Below are 16,058 nucleotides of genomic sequence, written 5' to 3' on the forward strand. Positions count from 1 at the left end.
GGAAATAAAACGGTTGAAATGAAAAACAATTTGTTTCAGTAGTTCATAGGATCAGTAGTAATGACAGTCCAAATTTACAACTACTAACTGTTAAAAATGTCTTATTACTGTCACTCGCTTAGACTGGAGCTCGCTAGAGTCTGAACTCTCAATTGGAGGCTTAAGTGAGCCACGCACTATTGTAAAATAATATCAAATTTTTGAAAAAAGATGGAAGATTTTCGGTATTTCAAAATAGGTCCCTTACAACATTAGGTTAGTATGATAAGGTTTGTTAATATTTTTTTTTTTTTTCAGACTATCTTTTGGATATCCTTGCTGGGTTCAGACTAATTAGAGTTATCTTAATGATTGTCTTTAAAATTTTCCTGATTCTGATTAGCTGTTCGGTTTATTCAACCGACACTCTGATTGGTTGAATTTTTGGCACTTCCTAATCCTCAAAATAAAGATTACATTAATCTGCAGATTAGCACGATGAGGAGATCGAGTATTGATTCTAAAGTTTTTAGCTCAGGCTAATTTAAGATTTATTAACGTTAACATAGGTTATTTTAAGACTTTAAAGCTCGGTTTTGTTACACATCATATTTTCTCTTCTTTGACACAATGACCTCCACACTAAATCCTTAACAAATAAAAGAATTTTAACAAAATCTATTCTTATAGAAAGTACTCTTTTTAAATTTTAATCTTTAAATTTTAGATATTATCTTGTTAAAAGATTTTTGTTTGATGATACCTGATAATGCTAAAATAAAGCCTGAACCAAGAATAAAGAACGCAACTAGAAGATGTTCTATGCCTAATTTTTCCTAAAAAAACAACAGTTATCCCTATTTATGATTTAACTAAAAATAACTAATTAGTTAATGCAAGCGCGTACTCCGAATTTAACCAAGGGGAGTTGAGGAGGGGCGGTGAAGTATTTTCGCCGTAATTCCAGTTAATTTGAAGTATCGGGCCGACTTTTAATCAGGTAGAGAAATACAGACTATATTTTTTCCCGGATACGTCAATTAAGTTCAGGAAAGGCCTTAAGCGGAACTTTCCCTAAGTTTGAAATTTAAAACTTTTGAAAATTAATAAAGGAAACCTTAACCACCCCCCGAATTCTAGACTGATTAGTCCAATTTCTTAAAGATTTCTAAAACCCTAGAGTTAACTCTAGCGTAGATTTACTCTAGAGTTAACTGCTACCCTGGGTAGAAATTTCCTCCGATTTCTCTGGGTAGTCCAAAATTACTCTGGAGTAGAATAATCAAAGAGAATAGAATAATGCATGCTTTTCTTGAACAATACGTATTTAGTTTACCCAGGGTAAATACATAAAACTTGCTTATTGCGCATGTGTATAAAATTACGTCAACAAATATGTGTTGGGTTTTAAAGTCGTCATCTCTTATTGGACTTAAATAAAATGAAAAAATAAAAATAAAATTTTTTTGAATTTTAATAAAAACTAAAAGAAATAATAAGAAAAAAACTATTTTTTTTAAATCATGATTTTCTTGTTTTTATATCATGATTTTCTTGTTTTTATCACAACAAAAAAATTAAAAAAATTTTCAGGCATCAATTTTGTTAAAGAAATAATGGATGGGCATAAAGAAAAATTACCTGCTTAAAAACTCATTTTTTTCCAAGTGATTTAATTTTATTTTATTTTATCGTAAATATATTATTTCGCTTTTCTAAACTATGCAATCATCTTTTATTTATTTTCTGGTCTCTGTTAGCGCATTCTACCCTGGGTAAAACTCAGGGTCTACCCTGAGTTTTCTCTACCCTAGGTAATTTTACTCTAGAGTCGATCGTAACCCAGGGTATTGAAGGTCTAAGAAACTGGAACTAGGGTTAACTCTAGAGTTATCTCAGGGTATTACCAAGGGTAATACGACTGAGAAATTGAACTATTAAATAAAAAGTGTACAAAAAGATCCTTAAGAGTGTACAAGTTTTCCAAAATGTGGTTTACAATCTAAGTGGTATCCTACGAAACAATATATTTACATAGTTGTAGTAGTAAACTTCTTGATTTCATATTCAGAAGATAAATTTTATTTTTTTAAGAAACCCGAAATTGTCTTAAACATATATGAAATTATGGTAATACTGAAAGCACAAAAAAGGCAGACAATATATGTTGGAAATATAAACACTAGGGAAATGTTATTACCTGATCAGAAACTGGATTCTTTCCAACTGAACGATCTTTTCCAAACTTATTGAAGATCGAAACATCAAATCCAGCCTTTTTTATAACACAAGTTGAATTTAGAAGGGTAGGATGTTTACTAAGGATCGACTAAATAAACATTTTAAACTTAAATGAAACTTATTCAAGATGGAAAATTGAAACATCAAATCCATCCTTTATAAAAACTCAAATTAATTTTAAACGGTTTAATTATGTTTATAAAGGCTCGACCAAATACATATTTTTATTTTTGGATGACGCTTTCATGTTTAATCATTTAATTTATTTAGGAAAAAAGATTGTAACTCCATTGTCCCAGCCGAGGGGGGAGGGGACTCAAATTTTATCTTCTTTCGGGGCGGGGGCCTGAAAACCCCCTGACAACCATAAATTTTACAGATCCAGGGGGGCTGAATCCTTTTGCCCCCCCCTTGTGTGGGTCTATGAATTTTTGGATATCTTGACGTACATTCAGCGTTTCATTTGGTAATTGTTTTGACGAGACAACTAACCCATAGTGTTTACGAAAAAAACCCGCAAAGATGAAAGACGACATAAAAGTTATCACTAGCTTAAATTTTAGAATAATACTGGATGTATCACGAAACATGACCGTAGCAAGACGGCTTGAACGTCGTTTTTGATTTTACTATAATTTGATGCATTTATTTGTCAACCTAATTTTAGAAGTAAAATTCTAGAGATAGTGATTACAAACTACCCCTCCTGACATTTCCTAAATGTGATCTACCATTTTTGTGCTTTCTATATTATACGAGATTTTGGATTATAAAGGAGAATTTTGTTGCTATTTTGTTATACATGACGGCTGACGACTGAATGTCTCAAATAAATTCTCAGATCAAAGACGACTTTCAAGTCGTCTTGCTACTGTCCTGTTTCGTGGGACACACTGTAATACCTGATGACAGTAAAGAATATGCATATTAATGTCGTCTTCCCACTTTGATTCTTTCTGAATAACCCAGCCCGAATGGTAGGGCCGTAGAAGTTCCTTAAATTAAAGTATACAGGGTTATTTACTGGGAATTTATAATGCATAATGTCTTCCTTATTAAAGTAGAATTAAGGTCTTTCTTACTAAAGTAGAATTAAGGTCTTCCTTATTAAAGTAGAATTAAGGTCTTTCTTACTAAAGTAGAATTAAGGTCTAACTTGCTAAAGTAGAATGGAGGTCTACCTTGCTAAAGTAGAATGGAGGCCTGGAAAGATTAGCGAGGTCTGGGTTTTGTTGGACAAAATACAAGACGTTGTCCTGACAAGAAAATAATTTGTAAATGAAATTAAATCATTTAAAAAGACTGTAAAGTAAACATGAAATTAAATCAACTTAAAGGGACATTTTAAGAAAAAATGAAATTAAATCATTTTAAAGGGACTGTAAAAGAAAAATGAAAGGGGGTTACGGCTGAAACCTAAGACTTCAGGAGTTTATCGAGACCTTTATGAAGTTCCTGTCTCGAGAAATGGCAGTGCATGATCATTGTCACGTGATTTAGAGACATGTGACATATATATTGCAGCACTACCATTGGTGGGAGTTCTTGTCACATGATACAGACGTATCAACTATTTTATCAATTATATCAATTGAAAAAGAAAAATTAATTAATTAAAATAATAATAGGAGTAAACCCGAGTTTTTCAGGCTCCTCTAGGACCTTATACCAAATCTTAAATATATAAGTTTGGTATAATTTTGACACTGCTTTATATAAATTTTTGGAGACAGGAACATTAGATAGAACCCTAGATAAATAGATAATTTATCTAGGGATAGAACTCCTAAAATGTTTTGGTTTCATCTTATAAATTCATTTTTCCTTTACTGTCCCATTCTCCGAATCACGCATGCCCAATTTTTAATGGAGTGACACTTGAACTTACAACGTCAGTCCCTTTAAAAATTAATATATCCAAACCTCAGCTTCAATGATTACATCATTAGGATTATATACTAAACTCATGATTAGATCTTCCCAACTCTGCTTCTAAAACAGGGGGTTTATATATTATTAAGATTAAATAAGAAAGAAAAATGATTGAAATAGTGTTTCCCTTGATGTTAGGTACTTTCCCTAGGACATTTTCCCAAGCGGCAACTTCCCAAGGGTAGTTTCCTAAGTGGTAAATTCTCAAATGTGCAGTTTTCCAAGCGGCAACTTCACAAGTCTGTCCTAGCCGCTCGGTCCCTAGACATTTCTAGCCGCAGCGCTTGGTCCCCCCATTATCCTGTGCAAGCTATGGCGCTCGGGCCTCCAATTGCAGCCTGCGGCGCCTTAGAAGGCTTAACACAACCTTTGGGAAGTTTCTGCTTGGGAAATTGCACATTTGGGAAATTTTCACTTGGGAAATTGTCACTTGGGAGGTCGCCCTTAGGAAAATGCCTTTGGGAAATTATCTAACACATTTCCCTTGAACGCTTAAAGAACCATTTTATCTGTTTCGGGCATTAGATCGTTTCAACAACAAAGAAAATTTGGAAGGCTAGAGGAAAAAATAAACAGGATTTTTGAAATTATACTAAAGTGCAGGGGAAGGAGGTTCAAAGCCGTAAACACTGCCCGGATTTGATACTCGATAAGGTTCAATTCTGGACTGGATTACGGTTCGGAATAGAGATAGAGAATTTTATTAAAAAATACCTCTACATCTCTATTCCTGTATCGTTTAAGAACTTGTTGCTGCCAGGGGTTAGGAGAGGATTGTAGGAACTCTAACTGCCAAGTCGAGTCCTCCAGCACAGCAAGCTAAATTGGAAAAATTTAATCATTTTTTATAATTTTTTTTTTAATTTAAGAGGCGTCATATGGTTAGTTCCAGATAATGCAATATAAAAATCATACAGATAAATATATGCAAAACTAGTTGAATGTTAGTCATATTGCATATAATGTTGTAACAATACAAATATAAAGTATATGTATATATATACATGTTTTATAGAGGGAGTTATACTAATCCCGGTCCTGGGTTTTCCTATTTACAAATATGAAGTAGGATGAAAGGATAACAAAGGATAGTTAGAATATTTTGCAGGAAATTCGAAAATGGTATGGATTTAAATATAATTTTGAGCTTAGCCCTGTTCATAGGAGAGATGTATCCTCTAGAACCGATTTCAAAAGTTAAAAAGAGTGTTTACAAATACTGAATGGGATACAATTTGATGCCTCATCAAACTAGCAATTCAAAATATCGGTACCACAATTAAGTTAAGCGTTAGTGTATTTAATTTTAACAAATCACAATAGGTGCAAAAAAAGAATAATCAATCCAAGCGTACATGTTCAGACAAAAACAGAGTTGCTCAACTCAAAACTCTGTTCCTACTACCATCCACATATAATACAAATTAGACATCACAACAAACTTAATCTTTATGGCTAAACTACCTCAAACTCTAACCATTAGTCAATCCCCACTGCTGTATGGCTAAACAGCCTCAAACTCTAACTATCAGTCAATCCCCACTGCTGTATGGCTAAACTGCCTCAAACTCTAACAATCAGTCAATCCCGACTGCTATATGGCTAAACTGCCTCAAACTCTAACTATCAGTCAATCCTGACTGCTATATGGCTAAACTGTGTCAAACTCTAACTATCAGTCAATCCCGACTGCTATATGGCTAAACTGTCTCAAACTCTAACTATCAGTCAATCGCGACTGCTATATGGCTAAACTGCCTCAAACTCTAACTATCAGTCAATCCCGACTGTGGTATGGCTAAACTGCCTCAAACTCTAACTATCAGTCAATCCCGACTGTGGTATGGCTAACTGCCTCAAACTCTAACTGTCAGTTAACCCGGACTGATGTCTGCTAAACCACCTCTAACTCTAATTAGCCTACCCAGGCTGATTCCGTCTATACTGAACAACTGCAGATTGCATTCAACTGATTTATTTATAAACATGATTATACAGACCGGTATGACCGGCCAGGTAACAAAACTAAGGATAGAACTATAATACAAAATATGATAAGAGCGGTAAAGTATATAGATAGAGATACAGCTACTGCAGATATCATTACAGGCTGTTTCAAGAGTTGTTCCCGGGGTACGGAGGCTTAACATTTTTTACTGTCAAGGGGGTGGGGGGCTCAAAACCGAAATCCTGCTGGCGCCCAAAATCCTTCTGGAAATCCCTCGGAGGCCCACAAACCTTCTGGAAATCCCTTAGAGGCCCACAAACCTTCTGGAAAACCATTGGAGGCCCACAAACCTTCTGGAAATCCATTGGAGGCACGTGTCACGTGATCTATTTTACCTTATTTGCCTGAACTATTTGTTGAGCAGTGTCTATAGGGGTGGCATATGTTGGGGTCAGAATAATTGCCCTAAAATATTTTTTTTTTCATGAATGCAATTTTAGTACATCATTTTACTACTCACGGCTTTATTTCTTATTGCTTAGAAGTCATACTTTGCAAAAAAAAAATCTCCGTGTTTGCCCCGTTTTTCGAAACAAGGAATTTTAAAACAAATTTCAGAATAACCTGAGGTTTGATGAGAATGCTAGAGTAAGTAAGGTTGAAGCTAGAGACCAGAACATTAATAAAATACTTCCAGAAATAACTAGAAATATGGGTATTTTTATGTATTTTTATGTATTTTTATGTATTTTTATGTATTTTTATGTATTTTTATGTATTTTTATGTATTTTTATGTATTTTTATGTATTCTTATGTATTTTTATGTATTTTATGTATTTTTATGTATTTTTATCTGGATATGTGTTAATTATAGAAGGGGGAATAGGTGAAGGGGAAAAGAGCTTCACATTTTTGGATTTAAGATTTTGCAAATTAACAAAAAGCTAAAATCTGTCAAAAATATCAATTGTTTTTGATTTCACTAAACTATCTAGGATCAACTATGAACAACCAAAAGAATAGAATTTAATAGTGCATCGAGAGTAGGCAATCTTGATTTCTCTAGATAACAAAAAAATACAATACATACCTCTAGTTGTTTTCAAAATAAACCAATCTGGCATCTGTTCAGCATTTAATACTGCCAAAGGCATTAGCATCACCAGAACAGCATCAGGCTAATAAATAATTAAAATTGAAAAGACAATTCTTAAAAATGGATCATAACAAAATACCTGTTTGAATTCTATATCCTGACCCACAAACCTTACTAAAAGTAATGCAAATCCAATAGCTAAAGTACTAAAACAATTATTTGTAAGAACATGAAAAAAATAAACTTTTAATGCGTACTCTCACCAAATACCTATAGCAATCCAACCCTTGGTATCAAACACCTAAAATGAAATAGATAATTTCAAATTGACACAATAAAACATGAATTTCCCTAGAAGCGGCTGGTTCATTTGGTGTACCATCCCGTTTTCCCTGGTATAATCTGCATGTGTACTGTACAGCTCCCTCTAGCTGGTTAGATGTCGGCCCGGTTCTTGAAATGAACCGGACTTAACAGTGAATGAACTCAGCCGGGCAACGACGTTATAAAAAATCGGTACGGTACATTAATTTAGGTTAGGCCAGGTCGGGCCGGTAAAAGATGTTTACACTCAGTACACAGTTTTAAAGAGTTTAGGTTGCCAAGAAAACCAAATCCAAATGTTTTCCGAGATTTTTTTTATCTTTAAAACTCATTGTTTGCGAATTAAGCTAAATTTAATACTAACCTTCACAATATTAGTCGCAGGAGAAACCTTGCCTGGATACTAAATACCATTTTATTCATGATTTAATATTTACTTCTCGGCCATTTTGTTTCAGATTAAACTGAGTTTTAAAAATGTGAATTGAATGTGTTACATTAAAGTGTAAAATAAAATGGAAGAACAGAAGTAAAGAAATATGAAAATTTTGACTTCTTGAAGGCTGAAGAATAATAAAATTGCTTTCACCATTGAAATCCAGTTGCTAACATCAAGACCCACGGGCAGGGTATACGCTACAAACTGAATTCTAAAAACAAAACAAAGCATTTTTTGTTAATTTTGAAAATTGAATACCTTTCATAAGTATAGGATATAAATGTGACTCCAATGTCTGCATTTCCGTATCCGACCTATGGTAGACAACATTAAAAATTAAACATTGACCCAAAATCATCTTAACTAAAAATGAAAAATGTTGCATGTATTTGCCGTAGAAATCCACAAATCGCTTTAAAGTAAAGCCGCTGGCTGGTTTGTGATAATGAACTCATTGAAAGGAATAAAAAATTTGAGCATTGTTTCGAAATACCGAATTAGATGTTGATAATTTCGATTTTTTAAAGTAATTTAAGTAAAATACGGACATAATTTTAAGGCTCCTTCTAACTTCTAACATGTAGATAAAAAGTTTAAAAATACCAATGTGAATCATTAAAGACACAATTTTATTCTTAAATATTGTAAACAGTCCCTTTTTAAACAAACAACTTTGTAACAGTCCCTGAACCAACCTTTCCTACAACCCCGTTCCAGGTTCCAGTATTGTTATCGTAGCTTCCCCACAGATAATCTGAATCTATAAACTCATTCGACAAATTCCTTGACTCTAAATATAAGTAGTTGGACACATCTTATATTCTTTATAGGAATACTTCATGAATTTTTAAAGAGGAGGCATGGAACGAATAGATTTTGTATGTCAAACTTTTTTTTGAGAAGGACCCTTTTAAGTCATATACATTGCTTTTGGTTTTGGTTAAGATTTTTATTTTTTTTTCTCCAGAAATCGAATCAGGTTTACCATCGAATCAAACTTATTTTTAAGATTTTATGATTAAACGAATAAATTAATATTTAAAAAACATAGTTCTCTACCTATATAAGTACATAAGTACAATCCTTCAAAAGTTCCTTGATCACATTTATTATTCTCAAAATAGAACCTTGGCTTATAATTATTGTACGCTATCCTAAAAATAATTTCATAAAAATTTAGTTGATTACTTCTAATTATAAAAATAAAAAAATAAATTTCAACTTTGCAAAGGAAAATAAAAGTTTATCTATTCTATAAAGTAACGGGACTAATTTACAAGTTTAAAATTTAAAAAAGAGTAAAAATGTCACCAAATTCTTCTTGCTTTAAAAATTTGTGACTTTTAAAACAAAATATGTGTAAATATGTAAGTAAAAAATGAAACTTTTTATTGACGACCGAAAGGTCCATCAAAAAAAATCAAGGGATGAATTCAAGCTAACCATTAATTTGAAAAAAAGGCTTTATAGATTCCGGAAAGTCGTCTCAGAGTCTGAAGTCTCATTCTTTGTGGGTCATATCGTTGCATGATAAAAAAAATTATCAGTTGCGTTCCTAAAGCCTAGGATAGCAGAGCTCTGCTAGAAAGCTCTCTGCACTTATACTTGCAGTGGACGCTGAGAAAGGTGTCTGCACATATGGAGGGAGGGAAGGCCAAGCGACCCTGAACCCTGTGCTCAATTAGCCAGCCTCCTTCTTAACTACAGTGCTCACGGCTGGGGTACTAAGTCAAGCTATACAAATAAAAAAGACCTAATATGTCCAATACTAATCCGGTTTTATATCCACTCCACTTAGCGATCAGAGCCCTTTTCTGGAAGGGCCCTGTCCAGAGCTGATAAAAGGGGAAAACTCCACATTCTGCATGCAGCGGTGCACATTAAATGCAATACTTCCTAGGGAATTCTGCTGGACTGGGAAACAGTATAACATGTGGACAAATGGAATGATTTTAATGAAATTCTAAAATGCCACTCCTACAAACCCTTATCCTCATCTCCACTCTACCTACCATCTAACCTTCTCACAAGCAGCAAAATGAGACTTGAGGACATTTCTCTTCTGGATTCTATAACATAATGACCTCTGAGCGGGTCACTTGATTATCCTTTGTTGAATAACACCCCTCCTTGTACAGGAAAGTATAAATGTGCGGTTCATAGCCTATGGAAGCTATTGCTCCCTGGCTGCAAATAATAACTAACTTGAAGTGCAGGAGTGGTGACCTAGCACATGCAAGTAGACAGAATGTTCAGAAATGAGACGGCAATTGCAATTAAGCAAAACAAAAATCGGAGGTGGGTACTGGGTACATCTATACAGTGAAAGGGTGATCCTGAACTGTCTTATACTGGCGCAAAGACAGCAACTCGTAAACATTCTTTCAACAGCAGCGCCATAAAAGGAAGATGCAAAGAGAGGCAAGAAAAAGAGAAACTGCGGACGTGCAAATGGAGAAAGGAGAAAAAAGATGAATATTTGAAATTATTAGCTATGCCTCGTACCATTTTATATTATAAAAATTATAAAAAATGAATTATAAAAAATAAATGTTAAAAAATAAAATATATATATGTTGTATAATATATTTAAAGCCAAATATTTTTATTTCACCTGATAAAGTGACCCTTATTAGATTGGAGTACAGCCGTATTATCATGTACACCCTTTAAACCCTTGTACATAAGTTTAGAATATTTACTCGACCAAACTCCAGGAAATATTTCCCCGTGCTGATTTCTGAAATATCAAATACAAATTTTTTTATAATTTCATTATTCCTGCAAAATTCTACAATTCTGCACAAGAAATGTAAAGTAATGTTAAAAAACCTTATCAGAATATTTTATATGTGATTTTTACATTTGATATCTTTTAAACTCCACAAACATATCTTTGTGTTAATTTTAATATTGTCTGTCTCTCGTTCAATAAACGTGTTTACCTGTACAAAAAAGATTGTCCATTACTTTGAATTGCTACGTAAGGTACATCTAATTAGTTTCATAATTCTACGAGATATTTTTCATGCTTGTTTTTAATACAAAATTATAACGTTCCACTTTTATCTTAAAATTAAACGCTTTAACTGATTAAATTTTGTACTTCAATCCAAAAAACGTTAAGGGAAAGAAATTTATTAAAATTTTATAGAAATATAAAAATAAGTTTGTTTATTTGTTTAGATATCTGACCGGTCAAAACTCATGAAACCCAAGATGATATTAATAGATTACTCCATGATCCCCTTGAAAAATTCTAAGTTAGTTGTCTTTTAACGAGAAAACTCCAGGCATAATTTAATGTCCAAAGAGGAAATATTATTTCAGAGTTTCCCAATTTTAAGATGGTTTTAGATTGCAATATTTGTCTATACTGTTGATAGGACATTTATAGACAGCAGATTGCAATATTGCATAGTTTTCAAAGAAACAGAAGAATTTTTTATAGAATATCATTTTCTATGATTGTCAGCATTTTCAATCTTTTTATTGTTTAAAATAACTGCTTTATATAAACTTTATTGATTTTATTTGTAAATGCATTTTTACCATAACGATTGTTAATTCCATTAGATGTAAAATGATGAATTATGCCTAAATTGATTTTCATATTTTCTTGTATTTGAAGAAATATCAGTGTAGGACTTCTGCCTTTTATTTTAATATTATTAAGCCCCTGCACCTAATTATCCATCTATAAAAATATCTTTCATTAGCTGAAGCGCCTGGCGTTGTCTGTGGAATTTTACAAACACAAAAAAAATTCGAATTGGAAATTTTTTTCAGCCTGTGTTACCCCCATGGGTACACTCAAGGGTTCCCTCAAAAGAATTCAGCAAAGGAATTGAGTCCTTGCGACACATTCAGTTTGTGTAAAAACTATATCTTTGCAACCTTATCATGTAAACCTTTGATATTTCAAACTTACATTATTTGATCTAACAGAATTCATAGTTTGAAATATTAAAGGTCTACGACATTGGGTTGCAACGATTTTGAAATTAGAAAATCAGAGTTTGTGGCAAAAACTCAAATCCTTTGGTTAAATGATGTTTGGTCAGTTAAGCTAACATATATATTGCTAATTGATATATTTGTCTTCTTATGTAATAAAGCTCTTCGCTCAAAACCAAAGGAATTGAGTTTTTGCCACAAACTCTGATTTTATAATCACTATATTTTTGGAACCAAATGTTGTAGACCTTAGATATTTCAAACTATGAATTCTGTTAAATCAAGTAATCTGAGTTTGAAATATCAAAAGTTTACGCCATCGGGTTCTAAAGATATTGGGGTTTAAATATTTGATTTTGTTCCAAAGACTCAATTCCTTTGATTAACTTTTTTTTGAGGAAACCTATGGGTAACTTGCGGGTAACTTATGGCGAAACAAAATTTTGAATTTTTTTTCAAAATTATTAATTTTTTTTAGGGGCAATGCCGGGTACTTTAAAAAGAATATTTATTTGAGCCAGGAGCTTTGATATAAAGATATATAATGAAAATATTGATTAAAGTTTTCGTTTATAGAAGAGGAGAAATTTACAAATGCTTTTAAAAATGTCGGCATACGAGCTTTTCATGCTTAACCGAACATAAGCAAACACTTTTTGAATTTGAAAAATAGCAGAATTGTTTGAGGTCGGAAATAATGAAAAGCGAGAAGCAGTTGAACTAAGTACGAAAAGTTGAACTACTTCTTTAGTGTGGTTATACTTGACTTCATTTATTAGGGAAAAATTAAATCTAACTAATTCTCACTTTTCATTCAATCCGATATAATAATCAAAATAATGAGAATAATAAACTTATTTTAACATGAATTATTTTCTAATTTTGAACACTAGAACTTTAATAAAGAAGGATTCCTGATGGGCTATAAGAAAAATACATTTTGTATTGATTTCAATATTCTCAGATATTCTGTTCAAACTTTCCACATTTTCTACAAGGATCCTTTGATCTTCAGCTTCTTGCTTCAGATCGTCATCCATTATCTCCTCATGATCTTCCAGATCAATCTTCTGATCATCACGATGAATATTCTGATCTTTTGGGAAGTTCTGTTGATCCTCGGACGTATTTTCCATGTTACTCCCTCTCCGAGGGTCTATGGGGGTTAACCTGGGGGAGTAACAATTAATACCCTCAAAGACACAGTACACTGAATTTCCAGTGGCTCCCTCAGTAACAATAAATCTTGTCCAAGTCATAACAATACTCTGTACACCCGTATTTGTGAAGAAAACTTTTAAATTTTTGGTTTATCATTTTCTTTAAAAAAACGTTTAATGATAAAAATCATGATTTTCTGTGATATATGGTGCCTATTAACCTAGTTTGTCATACATTAACATGTGCATCTTTGTGCTAAGCCAACCTTTATTGGATGACGAAAAGTAGTTTAACTATGTATGGTAAGTTAAACTTCTTCTCACTATTCATAATTTCCAACCAATGAATGTTTAACTATTTCACATAATTTTCACTTACCCGATATAGATGTGAAGGCAACTCAATTTGTTTGCACTGAACCCGAACAAGAAAAATCTTTATAAACTATTTGAATTCTAAATTCTTGTTTTTTTTTTACTTTTGCTGCTCTTAGTAAACTAAAAAACAACTATTTATTATATGAAGAATTGATGTAAATCCTTGTAAAAAAAGTTTTGATGAATAGCTCAACCAGAAAAAATATTAAGGTTTGAATGTTGATTTTCTATGAATTTATGGGAATTAAAGGGACTGTAAAGGAAAAATGAAAGGGGGTATAGGTCGAAAGCTGAGGATCTCAGCTTTTAAACGATACCATAGAAGACATCTATCTGATGTTCCTGTTTTGGTATAATTTCGACACAGTTTTATGTCAATTTCTCGAGACAGGAACATCAGATAGATGTCTTCAATGGTATCGTTTAAAAGCTGAGATCCTCAGCTTTCGACCTATACCCCCTTTCATTTTTCCTTTACAGTCCCTTTAAATGGCGATTTCGAAATCATCTTTGTAAATGATTTTTGGTTTTGTCTGATAATGTCTACTATCAAAATAAGCTTTAACTCGTGTAATTTTTCCTCTGCTAGATTTTAGAATTAATTTTGCATTTTTTTAAAAATATTCTATTCTGTTGAATACTTTTTTTCTACCAAATAATGTTTTTGCAGACGAAGCAGTTTGTTAGCAAAATATGAGTCTATTAAAAGATATTAAATCCTGGCGAATGCTGAAATGATATTCTTTGAATCTCTGGAGAAACCAGCTGCAGACGATACCAGGAGAAGAAATGATATAAAAACAAGCCTCATCTTCTGCAATTTAAAACAAAAGAAATTAAATTTTGCCACAAACAATTTGCACCTTCTAGTGTGAACCTTCATATTTCAAACTGAGATTATACGATCTTACAGAATTCAAAGGTGGACATGTCTAAGTTCTACGACATTGGATTGCTAAAATTAAAGAACTAGATTATCAGAGTTTGTGGTAAAGAATAAAGACCTTTCCAGTATGGAAACAATTTTGACTCACTTTGCATTAACCCTATTCCTGCTGGGGGGGGGGGTCAATTTGACCCCCCCCCCTGTAGTTTTTTTTACATAACTCAAAAAGTGTTGGTCTGAGGCTGTTGAAATTTTCTAACTTTTCTTACATACCCAAAGCTCGCCCTTTAGGCCTAAAACCGGGCTTTAATACTAACTGCCTGAGTCCTCAGGCACACTGCCTGAATGACTGCTTTTGCCTGTAACAAACTAAATCTTTGTTTTGACCCACTTTCACTTGTCAGATTTTGATAAAATTTAGCTTTTTGGAAAGCCTATGACAACGGATTGCACAAGTTTTGCGAAAAAAATTGCAAATTTTTTGCAAACAACCTGTCAAAGGAAATTTGCACATTTTTAGTTTTTCTTGATTAAAAATCAGGTTATTTAAAATTTTGCAAAATTTTTTGCATATTTGAAATGGCATGGTCAAGGGCTTTTCAAAAATTTATAATTTTTCATTTTTTGGACAAATTTTTTTTTGCAAACATTTTTACAATAAAACTGGATTTTGCGATAAAAAATTCAATTTTCGCAAATTTGCAATTTTTTTGCAGATTCTAAAAGTGGAGCACAAGAGCTTTCTAATGATGTATCATTTGTCATATTTGGACATAAAACATGGGATTTAGAGGGGGGGGGGGTCAAATTGCCCCCCCCCCCCCGCGTATCCTGGTTTTCAAGTACCCCAGCAGGGATAGGGTTAATTGCTCAATCATTGCATTGATCTTTGTAAACTTATCAATTATTCAAATCTACGGTTAACGACATTGGATTGAATGAATCAGAAAATAAGACTTTACGGCAAAGACTTTATTATCAGAAGGGAGGAGCACATCTTTTGAAGAGGCTATATCATTGACTTTACACAAATCCCATGAAAAGAAGTTTTTCGTTAAAGGAACTAGAAATATAATTTCAAGTAACCCATTGTAGAAGCATGTACAATTTACAGCGGTACCCTTTAAACATTTATTTGATTAAGACAGGCATGCAGGAGGGTAGACCGTATGAATTTCCTATGCTCAGAGTCGAGGTTATACATGAAAATTAACTTTATTAATATTTTCAAAAATTATCCAGAATTCATATGGCCTGTTTGATTTTCTGCATTCCAAGATAAATAATTTCCAGGATGGCTTTTTTTTAAAGGACTAATTGCTGTAGAAAACCCCCTTTTTTAAATGTCCATTTAAGTTATACAATATAAAATTTTGAAACTTTTCTTCGAGATTTTTGGTTCGGTTAAAAAGGAAATGTAAAGGAAACCAAGCTTGCTCTCGCCTCTGCTTTAGGCTGTATACTGTTTATGGAAAATAAACAGTTTATTCATAAATAATGTCAATTGCTCAACTTCACAAAAGTTAAAATCATGAAAAGTCAATTTTGGAAAAAAAATTATTAAACTTTTTTATTCTAAGTTTGACAGATATGAGGGTTAGTGAATTTTATATTGTTTTTCTTCACTACAGTTAATAAAGTACGTTTTTTACAGTTTCCTAAGTAAAATTAAAGTAGGTCAACTGGTTGATGATATTAAAAAAAACCACTGTGAACA

General features: G+C 32.7%; 1 protein-coding gene across 1 annotated transcript; it reads right to left on the reverse strand.

Annotated features, from left to right (window-relative positions):
• Nucleotides 1-505: 505 nt before the first annotated feature.
• Nucleotides 506-11,644, reverse strand: LOC111714408 (glutamate receptor 1). The gene is made up of 20 exons (XM_023489509.1): nucleotides 11,558-11,644; nucleotides 10,906-10,954; nucleotides 10,575-10,700; nucleotides 9,020-9,114; nucleotides 8,656-8,750; nucleotides 8,219-8,274; nucleotides 8,111-8,171; nucleotides 7,886-7,924; nucleotides 7,461-7,498; nucleotides 7,337-7,403; nucleotides 7,192-7,279; nucleotides 6,725-6,803; nucleotides 6,496-6,565; nucleotides 4,867-4,971; nucleotides 4,144-4,212; nucleotides 3,402-3,476; nucleotides 3,123-3,215; nucleotides 2,180-2,254; nucleotides 743-815; nucleotides 506-628 (listed from the first exon to the last, which is right to left on the reverse strand). The coding sequence occupies exons 1-20, from the start codon at nucleotides 11,571-11,573 to the stop codon at nucleotides 579-581; spliced, it is 1,419 nt and encodes a 472-aa protein (XP_023345277.1). The 5' UTR covers nucleotides 11,574-11,644; the 3' UTR covers nucleotides 506-578.
• Nucleotides 11,645-16,058: the final 4,414 nt, after the last annotated feature.

The sequence above is a fragment of the Eurytemora carolleeae genome, unplaced genomic scaffold (genome assembly GCF_000591075.1).
Source record: "Eurytemora carolleeae unplaced genomic scaffold, Eaff_2.0 scaffold530, whole genome shotgun sequence".
NCBI lineage: Eukaryota > Metazoa > Arthropoda > Copepoda > Calanoida > Temoridae > Eurytemora > Eurytemora carolleeae.

Excerpts from the sequence above, each read along its gene's own strand:
- LOC111714408 (XM_023489509.1), bottom strand. Across the intron at positions 10,701-10,905 it reads GGACAATCTTTTTTGTACAG|AAATCAGCACGGGGAAATAT; the intron begins GTAAACACGTTT and ends TTGATATTTCAG. Across the intron at positions 3,216-3,401 it reads CTCCATTCTACTTTAGCAAG|GAACTTCTACGGCCCTACCA; the intron begins GTAGACCTCCAT and ends CTTTAATTTAAG.